The sequence below is a fragment of the Miniopterus schreibersii genome (genome assembly GCF_964146895.1).
Source record: "Miniopterus schreibersii genome assembly, chromosome: 1".
In the NCBI taxonomy this organism is placed as follows: Eukaryota; Metazoa; Chordata; class Mammalia; order Chiroptera; family Miniopteridae; genus Miniopterus; species Miniopterus schreibersii.
Window position 1 is genome coordinate 170,552,168 of NC_138101.1, and position 26,659 is coordinate 170,578,826.

A 26,659-nucleotide genomic window follows, 5' to 3' on the forward strand; every position below is an offset into this window, starting at 1 on the left:
CATCTTTGTCATTTAACAAAAGAGGAAACTGAAGCCCAGAGTTTAATGATGTTACCTAAAGTCAGTCAGCTAACAGAGCTGTAAACTCAGGTTCTTTATACAAAACTGCTAGAAGGTTGAGCTTTTTAAAATGATTCTTAACCTTATAGCATTATTTTTCCTTAAAAAAACCCTAATTATACTAGCAAATGCATTTTCAGTATGTTGTAGATCCCAACTAGTCATGAGCTTTCTGTTCATCACTGGAAATGTTTGGGGAGACAACTCTCATCATAGATAGAAAGTCTTTTATTAGGTTGGTGTTTAGACTTGAAAACCTCTTATATCACTTCATATACTAAAATTGAAAATTCTTTGATAATTATTTGGATTAAGGTATAACTATTTTATAATTATGTAGTGTAGTTTTGTCTCTTGAGTCAGATTGTCGGGGTTCAAATTCCTACTATGCTGTTCATCAGCTGGGAGGCCTTGGGCACATTATTTAACCTCTCTTGGTCTCAGCATCCTCATTTGTAAAGTGGAGACATTAGTTAACTCGTAAGATTATGATGAGGCCCAGCTGGGCATGGTTCAGTGGTTGAGCATCGACCTAGGATCCAGGAGATCGGGGTTCGATTCCCGGTCAGGGCACATGCCCGGGTTGCGGGCTCGATCCCCAGTTGGGGGTGTGCAGGAGCTAGCCGATCAGTGACTCTCTCATCATTGATGTTTCTATCTCTCTCTCTCCCCCTCCTTTCCTCTCTCTGAAATCAATAAAGATATGCTTAAAAAAAAAAAATTTATGATGAGGAATAAATAAGATTATATACAGCAAACAGGCTAGCAAATAGAACTCAAATATTAGCTCTAGCTGTGTATATGGGAGTGGAAGAGATTGTCAAAGGAGAGGGTATACAGTGAGAAGGGATCTAAGAGCAGAACCATGGAGAGCACTAACATTTAACTGGTTTGCTGGTTGAATAGTATTTCCCCCAAATTCTTGTCCACTGGGAACCTTAAAATATGACCTTATTTGGAATTAGGGTCTTTGTACATATAATCAAATTAAGGTGACATTATACTGGGTTAGGATTGGGGCACCAATCTAATGACTGGTATTCTTATAAGGAAATTTGGACACAAAGATGCACAGAAGGGAAATAACATGAAAACACAGGGAAGAGAACATCGTATGACAGCACAGAGATACAGGAAAGAAGGCCAGGCGATGACGATGACAGAGATTGAAGTAATGGATTACAAGCCAAGGAATACCAAAGACTGCTGCCAACCACCAGAAGCTAGAAAGAGTCCTGGAAGGATCCTCCCCTGGGGCCTCCAGAGAGAGCATGACGTTGCAGACACCTTAATCTAGGACTTTGGCCTCCAGAACTGTAAGAGAACGTATTTGTTTTAATCCACCCAGTTGGTGGTACTTTGTTATGCTATCCCTAGAAAACAAATGCAATGGTGAGCAGACGGGATGGGTACTAACAACACTCTGTAGTTTCAAAATCATTTCACAAATATAATCTCAATTCATCCCCACAAATACCTGAAGTAGCAGGACAGTTTACAGATATGAAAATGGATGATCATAAGTACGAGAGCCTTGACAGAATGTGGCAGAGACAGAATTTGAACCCTAGTAAAGGGACCTGTTCAAACACTCTCTCTTAAACGAAACTCACTTTCTGAGGTTTCCTTTCCCATCACAACTCTAAGGTCATCCTCTTACCTCAGGCAACTTGATCAGTGAATTCTACTAACATTACACCGTCCACACCTATGCAGTGTACAGCCTGAACTCTTAGTATGTTGAGACCTTAACCTTGTAGGGAGGTTCAGGCATCTACAGCAGGGGAGACAGACATGCTGGGGGGAAACATGTAATTCCCCTTCCTGCAACCCATCCCACCTAACACTGTCAGCAGGAAACAAAAGGAGCTGGGAAACGATCAAGTTGTGGACGACCGATGCTGAGCGCGCACTGGCCTACACAGAAGAGTTGACTTTTCTCGGGTTACACAGCTGCTCAGTGTTCGAGTAAACAGGAGCCCGTGGTTCAGTGTCCCTTCCATTAAACGGCCCTGTTTTTCCATTGATCAAGATTTGTGCTATTTTAACTGCTTTCTTGTGTATTAAAATGAGAACTTCCAGCGGAATGACTATCAACTAAAACGTTGTCTATACGGATTATCCCCTAAAGCATCAGTCGTACAGGCTTTGAAGTCAGTCTTGGGGTCCAGCTCCGGCTTTGCAGTTGGGGCGCCGGCAATGGGACTTAATCTCTGCGTTTCGGTTCGCACACGTAAGAGTACATCTATTCTCTGTATTTATTGAGAGGCTTAAATTATAGGGAAAACACGGGACACAGCAAAATGTGCCCAAGACAGCACGAACCAAAGCTTTGGCCATCTTCTCTCTTCGAACTTTCTTGCGCGTTTCCTACATCGCAGGGAGGCCGGAGACCCCGCCACACGCGCGCAAAGGGCGCCTTGAGGGCGTGTCCGGCGGGAAGGACCCAGGGTGGCTCCGCCCCACTAGGGGCGGCCGGCGCGCCTGATCGCCTCGGCTCACCTCGTGTCCCGCTCCTCCCGCACCTAGATCAGCGGCGAGACGCACTTTTCTTCCTCCCTAGTCCCACAGACAGGGTCGCCTGCGAGGATGTGGGTCCGACGCGGAGTGAGGCACGTCCTGGGACAGCCCGGGGCCGGTGCGCCCGCGGCCACTCGAGGCCCCCGCCGACGCCCGGGCCCCGCCCCCTTAGAGACAAACCCGTCGGCCCCGGGTCCGCGTCTGCCTGTCTACTGTTCTCTTCACCGCCATGCCGCTGTACGAGGGCCTGGGGAGCGGCGGGGAGAAAACGGCAGTCGTGATAGATCTGGGAGAGGCCTTTACCAAGTGAGTGGCCGTGGCGCTGGCTGCAGTCGTCCGGTGTGTGGGGGAAGGGCGGGTGCCGAAACCCAGGTGCGGCCCGGGTCCTCTTGGCTAGTTCACCCGGCCAGTTGCGACGTCTCCACCCCCGCCCCGCCGCAAATGATGGCCTTTATTATTTCCACCGTGGGCGACGCGAATACCGAGGACCCGGTGGGGCGGTCGGGTTCTGACTCCTGGAGAGGTCCAAGAGGCTTCAGGAGAATTGCCTTTGCCGATGTCCCTGGTGGTTACCCCAAACCGAACAGAGCCTTTGGAAGCACCCGTGCAGGGGGGACAGCGGTGACCTAGACCCCGCTTCCCCTGGGCTTCTCAGCTTAGGAAACTAGCAGCCGAATTGTAACACTTGATAACCATCTCCGTCATTAAACACTTACCGAATGGACCTTCTGTTGGTGCTGGAAACCCAAATATGTTCAAGACGGGGTCATAGCTTCCCAAGAGTAGGAAGTCATATTAGGGAGACTGAATATATCAAAGAGGTGACACCCTATAGGTGAGACTCTCGAGATTGCACCCCCCCCCCCAAAATAACTCTTAGCGTAGGAAAATTAGTATGTTTTAAAAGGCATCTTGTAAACACTAGAGTAATGGTTCTCAACCTTTGGGATGGCATAGATCCCTTTGACGACTGAATGAAAGCCACATATATTAAGGTACACAAACCTTAATTTATTTGCACATAGTTTCAGGGATTGGCGGATATCATAGTGGTCCTTGGACTCTAGGTTGAGAGACCCCTTGTACTGGACTGAGGAGAGCGGATAGTGACAGCCAGAATTGCATCTTGTATATATTTTAAATGGAAACATTTGTAAATCTTTACATATATAAAATCTGAATAATGCCTAACATATAGTAGGTATTTGATAACTGTATTGAATAAATGGTCAAAAGAGCCTATTTAAGAATTGGACCTCAGGTGCACCGGAATTGGATTAAACAGCCCTTGGATTAAGCAGTCCATTCTCTTACTGTTCAATGCAAAATCTCCCTTTATTTTTAAACTGACTTTGAAAAGGTTTATTTCTAGCATAATAAATATCTTGAGGCTGACACCCAAATATAATTATTTTGGCTATATGTTGAGGGAATGAGAAGCAGAAAACTGCTATACAGGAAGATGACTATTGACAAAGATAACAGGAAGGTGATAAGATGAATTTATAAAGTAAAAGAAAGGAATTGAAGCTGACTGGGGAGTTGCATCCTGGGAAGTTTGAGGAGCACTAGTGTAAGTAAATGTGGAGATGGGACTAGTAGAAAATGGAAAGAGCTATTTGGAAATAAATAGGAGGAGAGCGGTACTGAAGCCTAGGCAGAACAAGAAGAGATAGTCAGACTAAACTTAAATGGCGATCATTTTTTTAGCAACATTTTAAGCAAAATTTTGTTTTACTAACAGAAATGGACGTACTTAAATATTAAAGAAAGAATTTTTTAAAAGGGTGAAATATGCACTTTTTAAAATGATAGTGATGACAACTAAATATAGGCTGATGCTTAGTATATGAATTTATAATGTATGAATAGTGTGATTCTAACTATGTCAAATATTTATAGTTTAAAAAATAGACCAAAAGAAAACATGTCAGTATAGAAGCTAGTAATTTTGGAATCATGCACTTATAAGTAACTCATATGAATCAAGTAGCATAATATAGTACAGATTCAAGGTTGTAGAGATGTGTTGCCTAAAACTCAGATAAAATTAAAAACTGAAACGTAAATGGTACCATAAAAATTGATATATGTCAGTGTTGCTAATTTGAAACAATTTTTTACCTTTAATGAGCAGTTATAAGTAGATGGGATTAACTTTTTTCTTAGGTGGGATTTTTTTTTTTTTTTTGGTTCCTTTGAATGCATCAGATGTGCTTATGTCCACTGCTTTTAAATAAATACAGAAAAACTTGTTTCTGTAATAAATATACAGAAAGACTGTTAAAAGTTAAGTGTGTCAATGTTCTGTTTATTTGCAGGTGTGGGTTTGCTGGAGAAACCAGTCCAAGATGCATAATTCCTAGTGTGATAAAAAAAGCTGGCGTGCCTAAGGTATTTTTTAAACAAATTAGCAATAAATACTTTACTGTAAAATATTTTTAAGTGTGACTTCAAATAAAACTGATTAGAACAGTGCTAACTATAACATGACTATATTTCAAGAAAAAATTTTAAAATATTTAGTTTAATTTTGCATACTATAAAATTCATCTGTTTAAGTGTACAAGTTAGTGGTTTTTTTAGTAAATATATTAAGTTCTGTAACCATCACCACAAGCTAGTCTTAGAACTTTTTTGTCATCCCAATAAGATCTCTAATGCCTGTTTATAGTTTATTCCCATTCCCACCGCTAGTCCACTACTCATAGTCTTTCTGCCTCTAAAGATTTGCCTTTTCTGTACATTTTATATCAATGGAATTATATAATATCAAGAGAAAGTTTTTAATCTTAGTAAAATAATTATCTGAGCTTTATAATGTAGCATAATTATAGGATAACTTTATTCTTACTCTGTTCAATATATAAGCCGGGTCTTCAGTTCTTTATCTGTAAATCTAAGATCCAAAGAATTGTGAAAAACATTTTTTAAAAGATAGTTTTTGCCAAAGCTAATTTGGCAAATTAGGAATTGTAGAACAATAGAAAGAATAACTTTTCATGCCATAAATTCACCTGTTAAAATCAAATACAGATATTTTTGCTGCAACTTAATATTTGTTCCTGAAAAACCTCACTTTGATCACAAACAAAAACAGGCTTATGGAAAAAACAGGGTTGGGTAGACTATATAAAACCCATATAACTTTGTAATCAGAGCACTAGCAAAACAATAATTGATCCCTCAGGAAAAAATTGAACAGTTTTTGTTTGAAACTGAATGTGGCTGGCTGGAGACTGTCTTGGGATTACGAAAACAAAAAGATATGATGGATTGAAAATGTTGGTTATTGAATACTGAGACAATGCAGATGAAAGTGAGCGCTCAGCCAGTCAGTGGGGCTGTTGTTAAGGTGGGACCAAGAATAAATACAACCAACAGAGTCATGAAGGGTCCACTCTGAGAAGGGGGGCCCCTGGTACATTGGATCATAAAAACTTTTTAAAAGTAGATCTGAAAGGATACCTGCTTGTGTGGCCACTGAATTGATGACTACTTGCTTTTACTTGATGAAGGTAATAATTCTGTTATATTTTCAGTTCTTCTTGCCTAATATGAACTAATACAAATTTCACATTGACACACACAGTATTTCCTTATTTAACAATTGATTATGAGCACGTTCAGTTTTATAAAAGCACATGTAGTAGAAGAGACTAGTACATCAGTTTATATCTGGTATTGGGTTGCATCATTAAGATCAACATATGAAATACATGGATTCAGAAATCTTTTTAATTATGCTTGTTTAAGATACTATTTTATTGATTTTTTAATTTTTTAATTTAATTTTTATTTTTTAAAAAATATATCTTTATTGATTTCAGAGAGAGGAAAGGAGAGGGAGAGAGAGAGACACAAACATCAATGATGAGAAAGTCATTGATCGAGCCTGCAACCCAGGCATGTGCCCTGACCAGGAATCGAACCCTGATCGCCTGGATCCTAGGTCGACGCTCAACTGCTGAGCCACGCCCGGTCGGGCTTATTGATTTTTTTAAAATACATTTTTACTGATTTCAGAGAGAGGAAGGGAGAGGGCGAGAGAGATATAAACATCAATGATGAGAGTCATTGATCGGCTGCCTCCTGCACGCCCCCTGCTGGAGGTCGAACCCAAAACCTGGGCATGTGCCCTGACTGGGAATCTAACTGAGATCTCCTGGATCATAGGTGGTTGCTCACCGCTGAGCTATCCCGCCGAGCCTATTTCATTGATTTTTAAATTTTCTGCAGATCTTAGACAAGCCAGAAATATAGTAGATATTTGTGATATGGTATTCAAAATGTAATGGAAGTTCTTCTCTATTCATTTTTCATGTTGTTTTGTTTTATAATAATCGGTGTCACTGTGTTACTAGATAGATTCCTGACTGGACTTTGAACTTTTACACTCTTCTTGGCACTTTTCTTAGTGCTTTCAGGTCTCATCTTATTCTTGAAAAAACAAATATATGTGAAGATTAATCTATATTCAGCTATTCATGGTTCAGAACCTTCTTTAAGCTTCATAAAATCAGAAAACTAGCTGAGCTGATGGTCTTTCCTTTAAAAGAGTAAATGAAGAAAGGTCTGACAATGATGCATCAGAGTACTTCAAGCTTTCTGAGGATTATAAGTGAAACCTTGTTATGTATTTGTGCTGATTTAGCACTCATGGTTTGGTGGTTTGCATATACTGCTTTAGTGCTAATGGTATGTTTTCATTTTTACCACACATGTTTTTTACCTGTATGCTTTGTGCTTTGTACTGTATCAATTGAAGGAGGATATATCATAAGCAAGCCAGAAACAGTTCTTGCGCCATGGAGCTTGTAGTCTAACAGGAAGGTAGACATTTTACAGGTATTCAAGTTGGGTGATGTTGTAAAAGGGAAAGTGTCAGTGCTTTGGAAGTGACTAACAGGGACTGGATCAAGTCTGGAGCCTTTGATGTGTTTTAATCAATGTTAATTTTTTTATCACTCCTGCCAAAATGACACATCTGATTAAGGAAAAATGTAAATGAGCATAGCTCTTTACTTACTTCTGGGCATACATTTTTATAGCCCACAAGCAAAAAGATTCCATCATTTTGGATATGCCAGTTCTTATGATTCCTAATGTAAGTGATTAATCTACATTTAATGTTTGTATTTATTCTCAATACAAATTCCTTTTGATTTATTACCAGAAAATGCATTGGTAAAATAAATAAGCATGTTTTAACTTGAAAATACTTTATTACTATAAATTAATGAGTCATTTTCATTTTTTATAGCCTATCAAAGTTGTTCAATATAATATCAATACAGAAGAATTATATTCCTACCTAAAGGAATTTATCCACATACTGTATTTCAGGTAAGATGCAGTGCTGTTTGTTTTTTCCCCCTAGCTTTTGTGATTAGATTTTCCTAATGCCAGTCATAGTGATATTTAGTTGTATTACATTTGATGGGGGAAATGTTGACTTTTTTTTTTTAAATATATCTTTATTGATTTCAGAGAGAGGAAAGGAGGGGGAGAGAGAGAGATAGAAACATCAATGATGAGAGAGTCATTGATCAGCTGCCTAGCTCACAACCCGGGCATGTGCCCTGATCGGGAATTGAACCCCGATCTCCTGGATCCTAGGTTGATGCTCAACCACTGAGCCATGCCTGGCCGAAAATGTTGACTTTTATTGCCATTTTTACTTACTTATTTTCAACCTTTTCCAAATATATTTGAAGAGACTAGAAAATGGTCAAGCATAAAGAGATATTGAAAATAAATCAAATGTCCATTAATAAAGGGGGTTGAATAAATTATTGTACATCCTTATAATGAAACACACAGACATTAAAAAGAGTTCTGTATCTATATGTACTGATACTGAGAGGCGTCTTAGATATATTGATAATTGAAAAAAGCAAGTTGCAGAACAACAATTATGAAATGAATATTTCTGTTAAAATATATGCATGGACATATACAATAATGAAAATATACCAAATGGTACTTTCTGGGTAATGGAAGTTTTAGGTATTTATATTTTCCAAGTTATAAACTTACATTATATTTGGAGGTTTGTGAGCATATATTTTTTTCTTAATTTTGTAACCTAAGGAAAGAAACTGTATTTTTAATGGCTCAGGTTATTATAGTAGACTGTTTTGTCTTCTGAGGAAGTTAATAGATATGAAATTTCTGACACAGTGCATGAGATGTACAGGTCAAGAACATTGTTATCTTTCCTGGGTAATAAAATGAAGATGTCTTTTTGTCATAAAGCATCTTAAACTAATGTAGTATAGTTTCTCTAATCTTAGCAAATTTCACTATGTACCAGAATAAATACAAATTTTTATTTACTTTTAAAAACAAAACTATCATTTTTTAGGCATCTGTTGGTGAATCCCAGAGATCGCCGAGTCGTGGTTATTGAGTCGGTATTATGTCCTTCCCACTTCAGAGAGACACTCACTCGCGTTCTTTTCAAGTATTTTGAGGTACCTGTTTTATATATTGTTGTTTTCGATAGGTACTCAAAGTTTAAACTAAAGGTCCTCATTTATTTCCTTCATTGTATATACTACACAGTGCATTTGAAGAACCAAATGACAGAGTAAACCGAAGCCTCCTGAAATTGACTATTTTCTTCTTTTGTATGGTTATTTCATACATAATTAGTATTTCATCCACTACTTAGATAAATGAACATTTCTTCTTACTGATGTTTCTGATATTTATTTATTTTAATACAGATGATTCTGTTAGGGGACCTTTTTTTTTTTTTTCAGACTTTAAAGGTATATTATGTACTGTGGAGTTTATGATGTATTTCTTCCAGGTCTTTCTAGTTTCTATTGTTCAGTTATGCTGAGTGCTCTAAAATCTTCAGTTCTTTTATTTTAGGCTTTAAATTCCTAGTAAATGGAATATTCAAGTAATGTTTCCCTTAGACTGGGTAGACAGTGCCAGGAATGACTCCTCGTCTTGATATTAGTAATATTTCTTGTAACTTTCATTTCGTAGGAGTCAAGATTACTTTAAAGACCAAAATTATGATTTAAGATTGTTAAATTTCATATTCTAAGAAAAGATCATGTGGAGAATCTTTATTACTTAAATTTTTTTGAATTTCTGCCTTAGGAATTTAGGGATTTTCGGCAAGGGAAACTAGAAGATTGCATAAAATGTGTACAGCATATAAGAGATTAAGCACATATAATGTATTTTTCATACATTCTGCTGAACTCAAAATATATCAAAAATCATGTCTTTATGAGATAAGGGCACTTAATATTTCTAAGTTACAGTGTATTAAAACAGAGAAACAAGTTACATACCTCTTATACTTACTGATGTCATAGATTTAGGAATTTGGTTTGCAGTAGGGAGAACACAGACAAAACAAAAAAATCACTTTAGCTCTTATCTGAATAAAATAGATGATTCTTGGTGTTTATACTTAGAGTTTTAGCTGTGTTTATGTATCCTTTCTTATATGACTGGATTACCTGCTATATCTACTTCGATAAGGGAAATATAGCCCTTATTTTGTTTTCCACTTGGTTATAATGGACTTCCGTGTTTTAATTGAATATTTATCTACTATTTGGAGTGTCACCAGATCTGGCAAGTTCTCACTGAAAAATTGTTAAAAGAACTAAGGATTTGTGTAGTTCTTCAGTTTAATTTTAACCGCTGTATTACCGTGTTTTAACAATATAGTCTACATTACAAGCTTTGTAAATAAAGACGATCAGGAATTCTTTTTCTGTACTTTTGCTTTGATGGTAAAGGCATCTTTTTATTTTTTTACACTTAGCCTTTTCCTCTGAATTTATGTTTCTGTACCTCTTATATCTCTTTCAAGTTTTCCCTCTGAGAAGAATTTTTTAAATTCTTTATTTTGGAATGAAACAACTTTGAGAATTTAAAGAATGTTTTTATTAATTACAATATATTTTGATTATGTGTAAATAAAATAAATCAGCAAATTAGTTCTTTTTTTTTTAATATATCTTTATTGATTTCAGAGAGGAAAGGAGAGGAAGAGAGAAAGTTAAAACATCAGTGATGAGTCATCATTGATCGGCCGCCTCCTGCAGGCCCCCAACTGGGAATCACACTGTGATCTCCTGGGTCATAGGTTGATGCTCAACTGCTGAGCCATGCCGGCCAGGCAACAAACTAGTTTTTAATTTAGTGCCATAAAATTGTTGACTAGATATCATAACATAAATAAGTATAACGTTCCCTTGAGTTTTTAAAAATATATTTGAAATGTAAGGCCAACACCTTCAACTACTGATACTCATTCTGCTGCTGTTGTTTTCTAGGTTCCATCTGTCTTGCTTGCTCCAAGCCATCTAATGGCTCTTTTGACGCTTGGAATAAACTCTGCCATGGTCCTGGATTGCGGATATAGGGAAAGCCTGGTGTTACCTGTATCTTTTTTGTCAACCAGCTAATTTTTCAGTTTTTACTCTACTTTAAAATAATTACAAATGGTTTTTATTGCATCAAACTACTTTGGGTTAACCGTGTACAAGTATGAATTACCATGTGGAAAAAATTTACAGAACTGTGAGCCTTAAATTTACTTTTTGTTTTATGACTTTGTCCCAGTATATACTCCAGGGATCAGACCTCATGAGTATTATGTTCATTTCTTAAGAGGAACATCAGCTAATTGGACATGTCAGAAAAGTTGACTAGGATATTCAAGTTCTAAGAAAAGGTCATACAATTGGAGAAACCTGAAATGCGAAAGTTAAATCAAGAAAAATTAAAACTTAATGATGACATGAAACCTGCCGTCAAATAGCTGAAAGGCTCACTGTGGCATATTGAATGTGTTTCTCTCTCTCATGTCCAGAGGCTATCCTGGTGGCAGGATGGCAGAATGTTCATGAGTTTGAGTTTTGGAATCAAATAAGTGTAAATCTCAGTTAGGCTGCTTACTAGTTGAATGATGCTGCTCAAGTAGTTTAATATCTTTGGGTGTCAGTTTCCCTTTCCATAAAATGGGAATTAACAATAATTCCAGCTAATACAGGCATTGTGTGACTTGAGTGAAGTAATGTATGTAAAGTCTTTAGTAAAGAACCTGGCACATAGTAACGTGCTCAGTAAGTGCTGTAGTTTTTATTTCATTCACAACATCAGGAAAAACTGGTAATTCAAACTGTCCCAAAATGGAATTACTAACTATAAACTGGTAAATTCCTTGTCATTATAAACTTTTAAGCAGAATATATGTGTATCAGAAATATTCCAGTGGACAATGCTACAATGAAAAGGAGGTTGAAATACATGCAAGACTCTTGCAATTTTGATATTTACACTTGTTTAATAGAAGAAATGGGAAGGAAATCAAGAATCGTTAACTCCTAAAGAACTAAATTAGGCAATATCTTTTTTAAATATAAAGTATTTTGTGTGTAAGTGTCCTAACAACCCTATAACTTAAGTATTATTCTCATTATATAAGTGAGAAGATTGAAAGTTTGGATAGGTAGTTAACGCAAAGTCATGTAAGCATATGGCCAAGATATATACCCATGTTTGTTGCCATAGCCAATGCTTTTACCAATATACTTTTTCCTTTTTATAAATATTATACTGACAACATCAGCAAAAACAATACATAAAATAAGGTAGCAAACCCACATATTGTGCACTGTCCTCTCAGCTCTGTCCAACAGAAGTACAATGTGAGACATGCATAATTTAAAATTTTTCTAAGCTACATTTTTAAAAGTACAAATGAAAGAGAACAATTAATGTAAAAATTATAATGAGACATTTTATAGGGGCTCTTTTGTATTAAATCTAAATTTGGTAATTTGGCGTGGAGTTTATTCTTACTGCATGTCTGAATTCAGACTAGCCACCTTTCAGGTGCTAAATAGCCACATGTGGCCAGTGGCTACTTTATTGGACACCCCAGCATTAATTAATGAATTGTGTGTGTCTGTGTTTAACCTTTTTCTTTGGAGAAGAATATGAAAAAAGACTGATTTCTCAGTAACTTTTAAAAATAAAAAAGAATTTGCCAATTTAGAACAATACTGCTGAAGGTGAGGAAAATACCAAGGAAACCACATTTTATCTCCTAAAATAGTAATATCCTTGACTATCCTATAGATATATGAAGGAATCCCAGTACTAAATTGTTGGGGAGCACTCCCCCTAGGAGGAAAAGCTCTGCACAGGTAAGTTTCTTGGAATTTAGCACATTTTCTTTACCTGTGCCACAAAAACAGATGCTAATTTTTTTACAGTGTTCAATAGAGGATTTATAATGTGGACATTTAATGTTACTCATTTTGTTCTCTGTTACTCTTTAGTGTATTCATCTTTTAAGGATAAAACCACTTTTACGTAAAGCATCATAATACATTATGCAGTAAACGTGTTAAATAAGAAAGGATGTTAGTTACAGCATTTTAATTCCAGTAACTTTTTTTTTTTTTTTTTTAACTTTCAGGGAGTTGGAAACTCAGCTATTGGAACAGTGTGCTGTTGACACAGGTGCTGCTAAAGGACAGAGCCTCCCCTCTGTGATGGGTAAAGTCACTTCCACACTATTTAAGTGTGGCTTACATTAGCCCCTTTTCACTTTCAACTCTTTTTTTTTTTAACTCCATTGCAGTTATTCTCTTTTCCCCCACATCCCTCCGATGTCATTTCTCCAGTTAAAAGGTTATTATTGAGCTTTTTATCATCAAATCCAGAGTTGAATTTTAGTCATTTTTTTTTAGAACTTTTGACATTGTTGATTATCATGTACTCTTGGTACTATCTTTTCCCTTGGCTTTCAGGAATGTTGTTGATTCTCAAACATATCCCTGGGTCTGACCCTTCCTCTAAACTTCATTTTGTATTTCCAACTGATTATTAGATATAAACTAGACATGTCTTTAGGCACATCAGACTTAAGTGAACATCTTATCTCTTCCTCTAAATTCATTTCAGTGATTCATTCTTAGATAAGGATAACATCTTTTTTATCTCCCATCTTAGAAAGCTGGAGTTACCACGTCCTGTTGACTCTCCCTTAGAGATCTCTTTCAAATTTTATGTCTTTTTTTCCATCATCCACACCACTGGACATCTGAAAACGAGGACATTGTAAACTAGGCCCTCATTATTGCTTGCTTGGATTATTACAGGAGCCTGTTCTGGACTGATTCAGTCTATTTTACACTGTTGCTAGGAATAACTTGCACAAAACAACTGTGATTACATTGCTCGCTTTTTTTTTTTTTTTAAATATATCTTTATTGATTTCAGAGAGAGGAAGGGAGAGGGAGAAAGAGAAATAGAAACATCAATGATGAGACAACCATTGATCGGCTGCCTAGCCTGCAACCCGGGCATGTGCCCTGACCGGTAATCGAACCCTGATCGCCTGGATCCTAGGTTGACGCTCAACCTCTGAGCCACGCCAGGCCGGGCAACAATGCTCTTTTGATTGAGAACTTTCCCTGGCTCCCACAGGCTAAAATCCAAATTATTTGTTTGATATACATGTTTCTTCACAATCTGACTTTACTCTGCCTCTTAGCCTTAACTGCTAAATTCAACCTTTTGCACCTTATTTCAGCTACAGTAAATTTCATGTGGTCTTACAGGCACCGTAGTCCTTCTATAACCCTGTGACTTCCTTTATTCTGTTTCTTTACAAAGATGTTTTTCTTTGTCTAGTTGGGTTTTTGATCCCCCTGCATGACTCAGCTGGAATGTCATCTTAATTTTGAAGCCTTCCTTGTTTTCACTAAGCAGAATAAATTGCTCCCCTATCTGTTAAGCCCTCAGCAGTATTGATTATAGCACATATGTATGATATAGTCTTAGTTTCCTGTTAGCTTACCAGTTTTTTTCAGTAGACTTTGAGGATCCATGTCTTACTTATTTTTCAATCTGTAGCACCTAACATGGTGCCTGGGCCCTGAATAAATGTTGGAAAGAGACAGGCAGGTTTTTAGGATACTTGTTGCATATATTACTTTCCTGTTCTTTTGGTCGTTAATGTAATAGCATGATGACAGTTAATTTATAAAATGTATCCAAAGAGAATGAGTTCAGTTTAACATCCCAAGATACTCTTAATAGAGGTCTTCTTTAAAACATTATAACATTTGAATGAGTTCAGTTTAACATCCCAAGATACTCTTAATAGAGATCGTCTTTAAAACATTATAACATTTTCTTAAAATTCTGAACTGTATGTTTTGGACACCCTTTGTTTAAGCATCTGTTTTGGACTCTGATTCTAATCTTTCCCTCTCTTACTCCCCCAAGTCTGCATCTGTGATAGTTAGCCTTGCAGTCCAACTGATTAAGGAATTTAAAAAAAAACATATCGCTGTTGGCTGAAGGACCCACTTAGGAAGATCAGAAACACAAATACATTTAAGATATCTGAAACAAGTCTTACACATACTTGGGTTTCCTTACCTGAACTTTTAATGAGCCTCTTTTATTTAGTATTTAGAACCCAGTTCAAAAAAGAATGAATGTGCTGAAGTACCTTATAACTTATAAAAAGCTAACCTAAGTATATTGATTTGAAATGTGAACAGTTTAAAAGTAAATTATATACAAAGCATTATCCTTCTTATTCTCCTACGTTAACTGAAATTTAAATATGATTTTTCAGAACCAGAGCCAGCAAAGGCCTCTTGTTTACATTCCTCATTTGCAGAGTTAAATAGCTATGATTATTTGGTAAGATTAAGGGGCTCCTTTCCCAACCGGCATCTACACCCAGCTAAAATAAGCACTTTCGTTTCAATCCTGCCTTACATGTTGTGTAAAGAAAACTGTTTTTCCTATTACCAAATGTCTTTTACACGTGTTGGAATTTATTTGAATATTCCTAGTGAGAATACAGCAGTTGTGGAATGTTACAGTTTTTAGCACCTATTCTTAAATTGTAAGTTCTTGAAATCTAGTTATATTTCTCTCATCTATTTATAGCCAGATTTAAATCTTTTTGGAAATATTTATCTTCTTGTGAGGTAATTTTTAACACAAATATAGGAGGCTTAAAACTGACCCCATCACTAAAAAGATTTTGAGCGCATACTTTCAATGTGTATGTTTATTAACTATATGTGTACTATTATTACTAGATAGTAAAACACACAAAAGTAAGAATTTGGAAAGGACAAGATGATAAAGGTAAAATAATTCCGAAGTCGTACTTATTAATTCTAAACATATTTTCTTCTTAAAATAACAATATGATTAAATATTATTTGTTACTTTTTAAAGGTTATGGTTTAACATTATGAAGGTGTAGTTTTTAAGTTTAATTTGTTTTAATACATATTTTCAGTGGCTGTCACAACTTAAAAATATAGCTGACAAGATATGTAGATCCAGATGGAAGAAGTGCATGTTTACCCTTATTAAATCATGACTCCCCTTTCAACTAGAAATTTCTGTCTTCCTAGGTGTCAATAATTTGTTCTTATAAATCAATCAGAATATTTTTACATGTTTAACAATGGGTTAAAAATTCTGAGTTTAGAAGATTTTGTATTTAGGTTAGAAATTTTTTTTCTGAGTCTGATTTGGAAAACAAAGATTTTTGGCAACAAAATCACATATCCAAACATCCATCTTCCAAAGGCCTCCTATATTGTATCAATTTCTTTAACTAGGTACTTTTTTATTTTTCAAACCGTCACTTTTACCTTGAGGGGAAAAAAGTAAAAGTCTACATATAACCCTTTTTAAAAGTATGTATTAGGTTAGCATGTTACTGACAGTCATTTATTGTCACAGGAAAGATAAGCAAACTTGAAACTACTTTTTGTAGAAGAAAAATAAATAACTATGTTTAAGCCCTGTATTTCTTCTAAGTACCACAAGATAGCCAACAAATATTTTTATGATAAAAAAGATTTTTTCTCTTCATGATAGAAAAGGTAATTTCTATCTAATGGCACTTACTCTACTAAATTTTTATCAAACTTATGAGTAGTGACATCCAGTAGTGCTTTGTGCACATCTGGCTTTAACTTCTGTGCTTTGGCTTGTCTTTGAATGATGAAGTTTCTTCCCTAAAAGCCAATTTAATTTTTCTGTTCAACTTTTTAAAAAATTATATTACTTATGTTTTTAAAATATTTTGCTAAAATGGAAATGTGAGTGCAGTATGAGACTGTTTTTGCTTATTATTAAAGTTCTATAGTTTTAAATAAACTTTCTCTTTTAGGTTCAATTCCAGAAGGTATCTTAGAGGACATTAAAGGTAAGTTAAGTTCCATTTTTGTTTCTTTGATTCTAAAGTATTGGTTTGGATGGCATGTGTTTTAAAATATATACAAAGATACGGAATTTATTAAATTCATTGTGTAATACCTCAAAATATTTTGTATATAGGCTATGGAATAATGTAAATAGAATTTTTGTTTTTTTCAGATTTATGTAAGTTTTTGGCATTTGAATAAAATATAAAATATATAAGTAACTTGAGCACCTAGCTTACTATGTAGCATATTGTAGATTCTTAAATGTATTTTGAGTTAGTGAACGAAAAAATATATATATATTTTTATTGATTTCAGAGAGAGTAAAGGAGAGGGAGAGAGAGATAGGAACATCAATGATGAGAGAGTCATTGATCGGCTGCCTGCTGCATGCCCTCGACTGGGGATCGAGCCCGCAACCCGGGCATGTGCCCTGACCGGGATTCGAACCCCAATCGCCTGGATCCTAGCTTGACGCCCAACCACTGAGCCATACCCAGCTGGGCAAAAATAATTTTATATATGTAATTATATATTTAACTCTGTTTTGTAAGTAATTAACCAAGTCATTAGATTTTTTCTACCCAACATCAATTTTGTTTCTACTTTAAAAAAATGTTTTATTCCTTATCTATTTCTAAGAACAACTTGAAACAGCTTATTATAAAAGGTACTTTGCAGGAGAAATAATCTTTAAATGAAGAAATTTTAAAGTGTAAAAACAAAAATGGTGATAATAGTAGAAGGAAAGTGATAGTATTGGGATGTGGCAAGAGGTAGAAAATAATCATGCCAAAAAACTGAAAACTAAGGAGTGTTACTGTAACTAGGAGCAAAATTTGGCTTTTTGTTTTAACCAACCAAGATTTTAAAAAAGAATCAGATAGTTACATAAGTTAAATATATAAATATAGATCAGTCTTGTTCAGAGAAACACTCTACTCAATTACACATTTTCATGATGCTAAAATTTATTTTTATTATGGTACTCTTTATATAAGGAATTTCAAAACAAAATAGTTTCCTCAAAGGTGATTTTGCTTTTCAAATGCGGTTTTATGGAAGATGAATACAACATGTCTCATGACTCAATGAACAACAGGTTTTTTATCTGTGAATAAATTGTTATAAGCTAACTAGAGACAGATAATTTATAAAATTTGAAGGAAAGGATGATTAGCGTGTCTACTTGAGAATTTTTTTAATGGGGACATAGATTGACTCAATCACAAAGCATAACTAAGTCTCCTTTTCTTTCAAGTGCGCACTTGTTTTGTAAGTGATCTGAAACGTGGACTACAAATTCAAGCAGCAAAATTTAATATCGATGGGAATACTGAGGTAAGTTCAAAATAAATGTATATTCTTTTTTCAGAAGTTTATTTATGTTTGTTTATATATTCATATTATTTATATTTCAGCGTCCCTCACCACCCCCAAATGTTGACTATCCATTAGATGGAGAGAAGATTTTACATGTCCTTGGCTCAATCAGGTTAGACCTAAATTTTTATGAGCAAAATGATGAACTAAAATAAATTTTTGACTTTTAAAAATATTTGCCTATAACCTTTATTACTATTACTATTATTTAGTATTGTCATTAGTTATTATGTGTTTTTCATTAAGCCTCATCATTCATAATTTTATTATTCAACCTTTTAATTTTGTAAAACTGTAAAAAATATTTTTTCTTACTCATCCAAGTAATTTAGATTTTAATTAATGCAACTAACCATTCTTCAAGGTGGAGAATAAAGTAGCATTCTTTGCTACTTTAAAACAAGGTTTAGCAGACTCTTTCTGTAAAGGGCCAAATATTAAATAGCTTAGACTTTGTGAGTCATATGGTCTCTGTTGCAACTACTCAGGTCTATAGTTGGAGTACAAAATCAGCCATAGACAATATTGTAAACGAATGAGTGTGACTGTTCCAATAAAACTTTATTTGCAAAAACAGACAGTGTGCTGCATTTGGCTTCAAGGCCACAGTTTGCTGAATCTTGTTTTAAAATGTTGTCTTGTTAGAAAGAATACATTTTTCCAAATATACTGAATCTCTAGGACCAGTTAGTAATTCAACTTTTTTATTATTTATCAGATTATTCTATCTGATGATGCAATAAAAGTGTTGTTAAGGACTTACATAATTATATTAGTAACAATATAATTTTTGTTTATACCCAAGCTTTATAAAATTTGTGTTATAAAAGTTTCATCTGCAAAATATTAGATCAGAAGATTCACAGAAAAGAATTATGTAAATATTTAAGTTAAGATCCTTTTAGATTTCAGGATAATATAGAGTTTGAGATATTAAAAGGATGAACATAAATACACAGATGTTTAAGATGGTAGGTTGGGGTAGAATGCAATACGTTTTGGTAGTGACTTTTTATCATTTTGCCTCTTACATGTCATATCCATTAAATTAATTTCTTAAATTTTCTCCTGATTGTTCAGTAGAGCCCAGAATAAAAGAAAATATTTAAGGAAATTCAACTAATATGGAGCTTTTTGGTTACATAATAGTAGGGAAGTACATGGGGAATGAAAAAGTCACTGTGTCTCACTTTCTAAACCCAATTAATTTACACTTGTTTGCTAACAAACTTTTTCTAACAAAAAATCTAGTTCCACTGAAATCTTCTCTTTAGATACAACCCAGACCAACAGTTCACTGGTAAATCAGAAGAAGGGTCATTTAAAGGAAAGAAAGGACCTTTTTAAAAAAAAAAAAAAAAAAAATTATATGCTAAGTGTTTTATTTTAACTTAAAATTTATAAATAAGTATCTATTACCCAGACTTTTTCCCAAGACCTTTCCTTTGAGGATAAGTGTGCTTCTAGAGATATGAGTTAAATTTACATAAACCAGTAATTCATGGTTTGTGATTTCCAGGGTTGGTTTTTCTTCAAGTACAGTGAGAACTTAAAGTTATTTATGAATCAGTCTTGGTAAAGAATCCTTCTAGATACTTCCTTCTAGACTTTTACAGTTGTATTACATATATTAAAATGATTTTTAAAATTATTTTGTCTTTCCAAAGCATTCCCTATAGTTCACATAGAAAAAAAAACCCAGCTTATTTTCCACCCTAACATGTCACTGGTTAAGTGATAATTGTTTAATTATGTAATTTCAATATCAAATCAACTGACAATAAAAAACTTGGAAAAAGAAACTGATGCTTATTACTCACCCATTAGTATTAAATCCTCAAATTTAAAAAGAAGAAGGAAGCTGCTGCTTAGTCAGTATTTTGCCCAACTGGTAGAAGCAGAAGTGAGCAGGCATAGCAGCAAGGGTCTGACTAGTCTTGAGTCTTCAGAATACTGCAGGCCTCAGTATACTTCATTGATGAAAGGGAAAGTTAGCAAGTAGGCTGAGTCTCATGAAGGGAATTTTATGGTAAAAAGATTCAGTAAAGGTTTAAAATAGTATGCATAGTATGATTCCAATTTTATTTTTTTAAATAGTGTTTTATATGCATATGTATAGTTAGTTTTGTATTGTATTGGTTAGTATTTGGTTTGGCCACCAGTTATACAAATCTGAAAATAGTGGCTTCAACAAGATTGAAGTTTTTCTCTCATTTAAGAAAAGTTTAGCCCAGCCAGCGAGGCTCAGCAGTTGAGCATCAACCTATGATCCAGGAGATCTCGGTTGGATTCCCAGTCAGGGCACATTCCCAGGTTGTGGGCTCCATCCCCAGTCAGGGGCGTGCAGGAGGCAGCTGATCAATAACTCTCTCATCATTGATGTTTCTATCTTTTTCCCTTTCCCTTCCCCTCTCTAAAATAAAATTTTTAAAAATATATTTTAAAAAAATTAGTACATTGGCATTGGTGTAACATATATGAATAGTTCTATGTAATTCTATCGCAGAGTAGATTTCTATTACCACCACCACTGCAGTCAAGATACCGAACTATTCCATGGCCACAAAGATCTTCCTTGTGCTACTCAAAACAGAGTTCTTCTAATTTGGGAACAAATAGAAAAATGGAAAGTGGATATTTTATTAGGCAGCTAGTAATGTTTGCCATATATTATTTTTAAAAACAAAGAAATGCTTTGGGGGAGGAGGATTTTGTTTGTTATTAAGTCTCTTGTATCATTACTGATCTGCTTGTTGAATCGTATTTACTTTTACAGAATTCTGTTCCTTTTCTGTTATTCAGTTTAAGGAGGTATAGCTGGACAAAATATATGTAAATCTATACATGATAATTGTAGCCAGTACTTAGGGAGTGCCTCCCATGTGTCAAGCACTGTTCTCTTAACTCATTGAGTCCTCACCTCAACACCTGTGAGGCAGATACTATTATTCTCATTTATGAATGTGAACACATTGTATTTTAATAATTCTACTTAAAATGTGTCAATAGCACTCATGGTATATTCTGTATCATACTATGTGATGCCAACAAAGCACTCTGTTTTTAATCTCATTAGAGATTCAGTTGTGGAAATTCTTTTTGAACAAGATAACGAAGAGAAGTCCGTTGCCACTTTAATACTGGATTCCCTTATGCAGGTATTTTTATTTTGTAAAGTGTATAAATTTTATAGCCCTTTAGAAAATTTTTAAATGTTATTTTCTTTATTTTTATTATAGCCATCGGTTACATTTTTTTAGCTTTTATGTTAAATTTTATAGTTATTTAGTTTAACTTTGGCACTAAGATATAGTACCTACAACATTTCAAACCTAGGGATAGTAAGTACTATGGACATATAATTCTTTTTTCCATAGCCACAATACCAGATTTTTATTTTGTACCTAGTGTGGCTTATAGTTTCTTCAAATGCAGGTTTGTGTAGTATTGAATTTTAAATTCCAGTGGGTATATGATAATATGTCTCTTGTTTAATGACTGTGGAATCACAGAGCTTCTTGTAAAATACATCACTTTGGAAGATTTTGTTTACCTCTGGGGCTCCACTCAGGGACTTTTATGAAAAATATAACATCAATGAAGGACTTTAACATTTCTAATTGTTAGAGAATACTGACATGGAAACAGTTTTTCTAAGAATGTTATCTCCTACTCGATCACTGGCTCTGCATATAATATTGTGAAGATAATGCGTTAGAAAAATTAAGGTTCCACACTTTACATACTAAAAAAAGAAATTAAAAGGTATTTCTTCTCATGTTCTTTGCTCAGCTCAGTCATTTGCTCCTGAAAATGAGAATACTCGCATATTACCACCTTATACCTGGTAGAATTTAAAATTCTATACTATTAGATTTTAAAATCTTTAAAGTTCTCTATGAGTATATGACAATATTGTCATGGTGGTTATATTTGCTATATGAAACACTCCCTTGTTGAAGAAACCTTGCTGTGGCCCTTTTGTAATCTAGATGATCACCTATTTAATTTGTAATACTTAAGCTGTATATATCCTTAAATCCAGTCAAGCATTATTTATAAAGTTAAAGATAAATCCTTTTTTTCCTTTCTCTTTCATAACAGTGCCCAATAGATACCAGGAAGCAGTTAGCAGAGAACTTGGTAGTTATAGGCGGCACGTCTATGCTGCCAGGATTTCTCCACAGATTGCTTGCAGAAATAAGGTATTTGGTAGAAAAACCAAAATATAAAAAAACACTTGGCACCAAGACATTCCGTATTCATACTCCACCTGCAAAGGCTAATTGTGTGGCCTGGTTGGGAGGTAAGAATTTAGTTTTTAAAATATAATGATTATATACTAATTGGTTCTTGAATAGTATAACTAAAGGATATCTAGAATAGATGACTCAGTGTCCAAAATTGCCCGCTTAATAAACTAATAGAATTATTAAAGAATTTTCTGCCCGGCCGGGCGTGGCTCAGCGGTTGAGCGTCGACCTAGGATCCAGGCGATCCAGGTTCGATTCCCAGTCAGGGCACATGCCTGGGTTTCAGGCTCGATCAATGACTCTCTCATCATTGATGTTTCTATCTCTCTCTCTCCCTCTCCTGTCCTCTCTCTGAAATCAATAAAGATATATTTAAAAAAAAAAAAAGAATTTTCTATGAACATTCACTTTTCCTTAAATTGTTAATTTTCAGAACTATATCCCTATTTTTCTTGGCATTTGCACTTTGACTTTTTAAAATAAACTTTGTCCAATTACAGTCATCCCTCATAATAGTGATAACTGTGCATTTATTCCAATGATGCTACCATTTCTTAAAATGTTTTCATTCCTTACAAAGCTAATCTGTGAGCCATATGAAAATTGATTATTTTATAATTATACCTTATTTTGTGACTTAAGTTCATTGAATGTTTTAGAAATTGATAGTTTCATTGAAATAAGGAAATAGCCTGCCTGGCCAGGCATGGCTCAGAGGTTGAGCATTGACCTAGGATCCAGGAGATCGTGGTTCGATTCCTGGTCAGGGCACATGCTCAGGTTTCGGGCTCAATCCCCAGCAGGGGGCGTGCAGGAGGCAGCCAATCAATGACTGTCATCATTGATGCTTCCATCTCTCTCTACCTCCCTCTCTCTGAAATCAATAAAGATATATTAAAAGAAATAAGGAAATCGCTTAATAAAGACTAAAGAGAAAAATAATCATGGATGTGTATATTTGTGTACGTTCTGATACGTATTTAATGATGCAGTTTCAGCTAATAGGTATCAGGATCTTTCTGAGGGAAAAAGTATTGCCATTTTAAATGGACATTGTATCTCTAGTAAAGTAGAATTTCGTCAAAATGTAGTTTTGATCTAGAACACATGGATTTAGTTACTAAATTATTTTTTAAAGACTGCCTTGTTGGGGTCCTTATAAAGTCTTCAGCATAGATTCTTAGGGTATTACAATGATGCTTTTTGGGGCTTGCCATTTTATTTATTGACATATAATCTTAGAGTTGTGTCAAAGAAAACTAAGCATATTTATTGTATTTACAGAGTTGAAAATACTTTCCACCCCACTCTGCCTCACTTGATTTTAGACACAGTAATACTTGTTAGCATTTTTACTATAATCTGTTATGGGCCATAACATAGTAGTTATGGCTTATTCTATTTAAAATATACGGTATAGAACAACTTAACTGGGATTAATTTGAAGAGTGTGAATATGCAGTTTAATTTTATCTCTTCTGTCTTGTCATATAATGAAGTGGATGTATGTGTATATAACATTTTCTGATAAAAATTTTCATCTTAATTACAAAAAATATTTTTACCATACAGGAGCTATTTTTGGAGCACTGCAAGACATACTGGGGAGCCGTTCAGTGTCAAAGGAATATTACAATCAGACAGGCCGTATTCCTGATTGGTGTTCTCTTAATAACCCACCTTTGGAAATGATGTTTGATGTCGGGAAAGCTCAACCACCTCTGATGAAAAGAGCATTTTCCACTGAGAAATAAAAGTTTGAATAAGTTCAACTTTGCTTCATTTCAAATATCAGACCATTTATACGCAAATTGTACAAAGTATGCAAGATGCTGTTAGAGATGACTTGTGGGAGTGAAAGCATTTCTGTAATTACTTTCCATATTAATATTTAATTCTTTTGACTTGTTTTTCTTGTGTAGTGATAAAATGATAGCTGATGCTTATGAAATTTGTTGTATTTATATCAATAAAATATGGTAAAGCAGTTTAGTTTTGGAAGTTTGTTACATAGTACATTTTTAAAAAGAATGATGACATATTTCCTCCGTGATTCACATAATCTGTCCTGGGCATTGGAGGTTCCATTAATTTCATTATTTTTAGCAATTATTTCATTTAAAGAACAAGTAATGTTACCATTACCAGTTATTTCAATTACTAACATGGATCTACTTCTTAAAATCTTTTTGTTTTGGTATTTATGTGGCCATGTTAAAATAATGTGTTTTTCCAGAAATATATTTGACTTTTTGGGCTGAGAATGTTTGGGAACATAGATAAGCATTTGTTAAACAGTGCGGAAATGTTCACTTCCTAACTTCACAATTTATCAACCATTCTACACTTCTAGGAAAAAAGATTTATTTCATTTTATGCATTTTTATGCACTGCTTCATAAACATGTATCATGATATCTTTAATCTTTCGTGCTTTTCTTCTTCTCAGGGCAAAGAAATAATGTACTCAGCCATTGTTTAATTTTTATTTTTGTTTTCTTCCTTGTTTTTAATGAATCCCCTATTACTGAAATTTTGCTGGTTTCATTCTTTCTAGGTACCTGTAATGATGGGAAATATGTATATACCTATGTACACTCATTCCTGAAGACAGAGTAGGAATTGATGTATATTCTGGACTGTATATCCCAGGTCCATTTTCACTTAGTTTAATAATTTTGATCGTCCTTGTCTGGATCATGTCTTGTTTTGCCATGTGCTTTAGGTATGAAGATGTCAATGCCGACTAACACTTGAAAGAGCCAGTTCCTGGCATTAAGAATAGGAAAGGATTCGTTTTTATATTTGTGGATGTGGATGTGTTTTACTTTTTTAAATACTGTAGAGTTCCACTTCTAGCAGTAGGACTGTCACGATGTCCTACCGCTTTAGTAGCCCAAGACTAAGCCTCATTCAGTATTTATCGACTATACCTAGTATAGTTTTAGATAACTGTAAATGCTAACACTAAGACATGACCTTGTACATGCTAGACGTGGATGTATACACAACTGACTATAAAACCAGAATGTGGTAGGGGCCGTAAAGGGTATCAATTGCTTGTTATTGATGTAATTTGATCAGGGAGTCGAGGAAAAACTTCATAGAGGAGTTTTTTACCTTGTTCCTGAAGGATAAGCAGAATTTCAGTAATTGGGGGCTATCTAGTCCACGCTATGTGAACTGAATTCTCTACACAAAATCCTAAAGCATTTGGCATTGAGACGAGGCATTGCTAATTATAATTTAGGATAAGATTATGAAGAACTTGAAAACCAGGGTAAACCAGTGACTAAAATTTCAAAATTGCCATCTATTTTCCTAATATATTCATTTCTAACAGATTCCTGTGTCCTCTGTGCTCACCACTTCCACAGCACCCTTTCCCCCAAAGTAGTGATCTTTCCCATAAGCACATTATCTGTAACTGAAGCAGTTACAGTTTTCACCTTGTAATTGTATTTTACACAGCTTTTATCTTCCTTTCAGGAATATCAGCTTCATAAGAACAAAGCCCCTTTATTTCTTAGCTTTGAGACCTCCCAGTGAGATTGCCAGGAATAGATGTACTAGTAATTGTCAATTATATGGGTTTACTATTAACATTGTCTTTTTTATAGTAAACAGTTTATAAAATTCTGTCTTTTGTTGAATTTGGATTATTTCTGAATTTTTCATCATTGTGTAATATAAAAAATAAGATCTCTGACTGAAGTAGAACTTTATAGTGAGCTGTTAAGTGGCAGACACCTTGTGGCTGAGGTTAACAAGTGGAGCCCCACTGGTAGGGGTTGAATTGTGTGCTCCAGAAAGATATTTTGAAGTCCTAACCCTCCAGTACCTGTGAATGTGACCTTATTTGGAAATAAAGTCTTTGCAGATGTAATCATATTAAGATGAGGTCATTGGGGTGGGCCCTAATCCAATAGGACTGGTGTCCATATAAGAAGAGGAAAATGCCATGTGCAACAGATACTCCGGGAAAAAGCATGCAGCAACCGAGGGAGAGACTGGAGTTACGCAGCTTCAAGCCAAGGAACACCAAAGATTTCTGGTGATGTCAGAAAGCTAGGAGAAAGAACCGTAGAACAGATTATTCAAGAGAGCCTTTGAGAGAATGACTGCCTATGGCTTGATTTCAAGCTTCTAGTCTCCAGGACTGTGAGACAAATGTTGGTTGTTTTAAGCCACCCAGTTTGTGGTA

The 26,659-nt window shown here is 35.0% G+C and overlaps 1 protein-coding gene across 1 annotated transcript; it reads left to right on the forward strand.

The window, feature by feature from the left end:
* Window positions 1-2,513: 2,513 nt before the first annotated feature.
* ACTR10 (actin related protein 10) lies at window positions 2,514-26,094 on the forward strand. The gene is made up of 13 exons (XM_081117502.1): window positions 2,514-2,886; window positions 4,902-4,974; window positions 7,844-7,926; window positions 8,948-9,056; window positions 10,893-11,000; window positions 12,703-12,770; window positions 13,046-13,125; window positions 16,787-16,822; window positions 18,082-18,161; window positions 18,242-18,315; window positions 21,280-21,361; window positions 22,308-22,509; window positions 24,029-26,094. Exons 1-13 carry the CDS (start codon window positions 2,810-2,812, stop codon window positions 24,208-24,210), a joined length of 1,254 nt encoding a protein of 417 aa, XP_080973628.1. The 5' UTR covers window positions 2,514-2,809; the 3' UTR covers window positions 24,211-26,094.
* The last annotated feature ends 565 nt before the right edge of the window (window positions 26,095-26,659 follow it).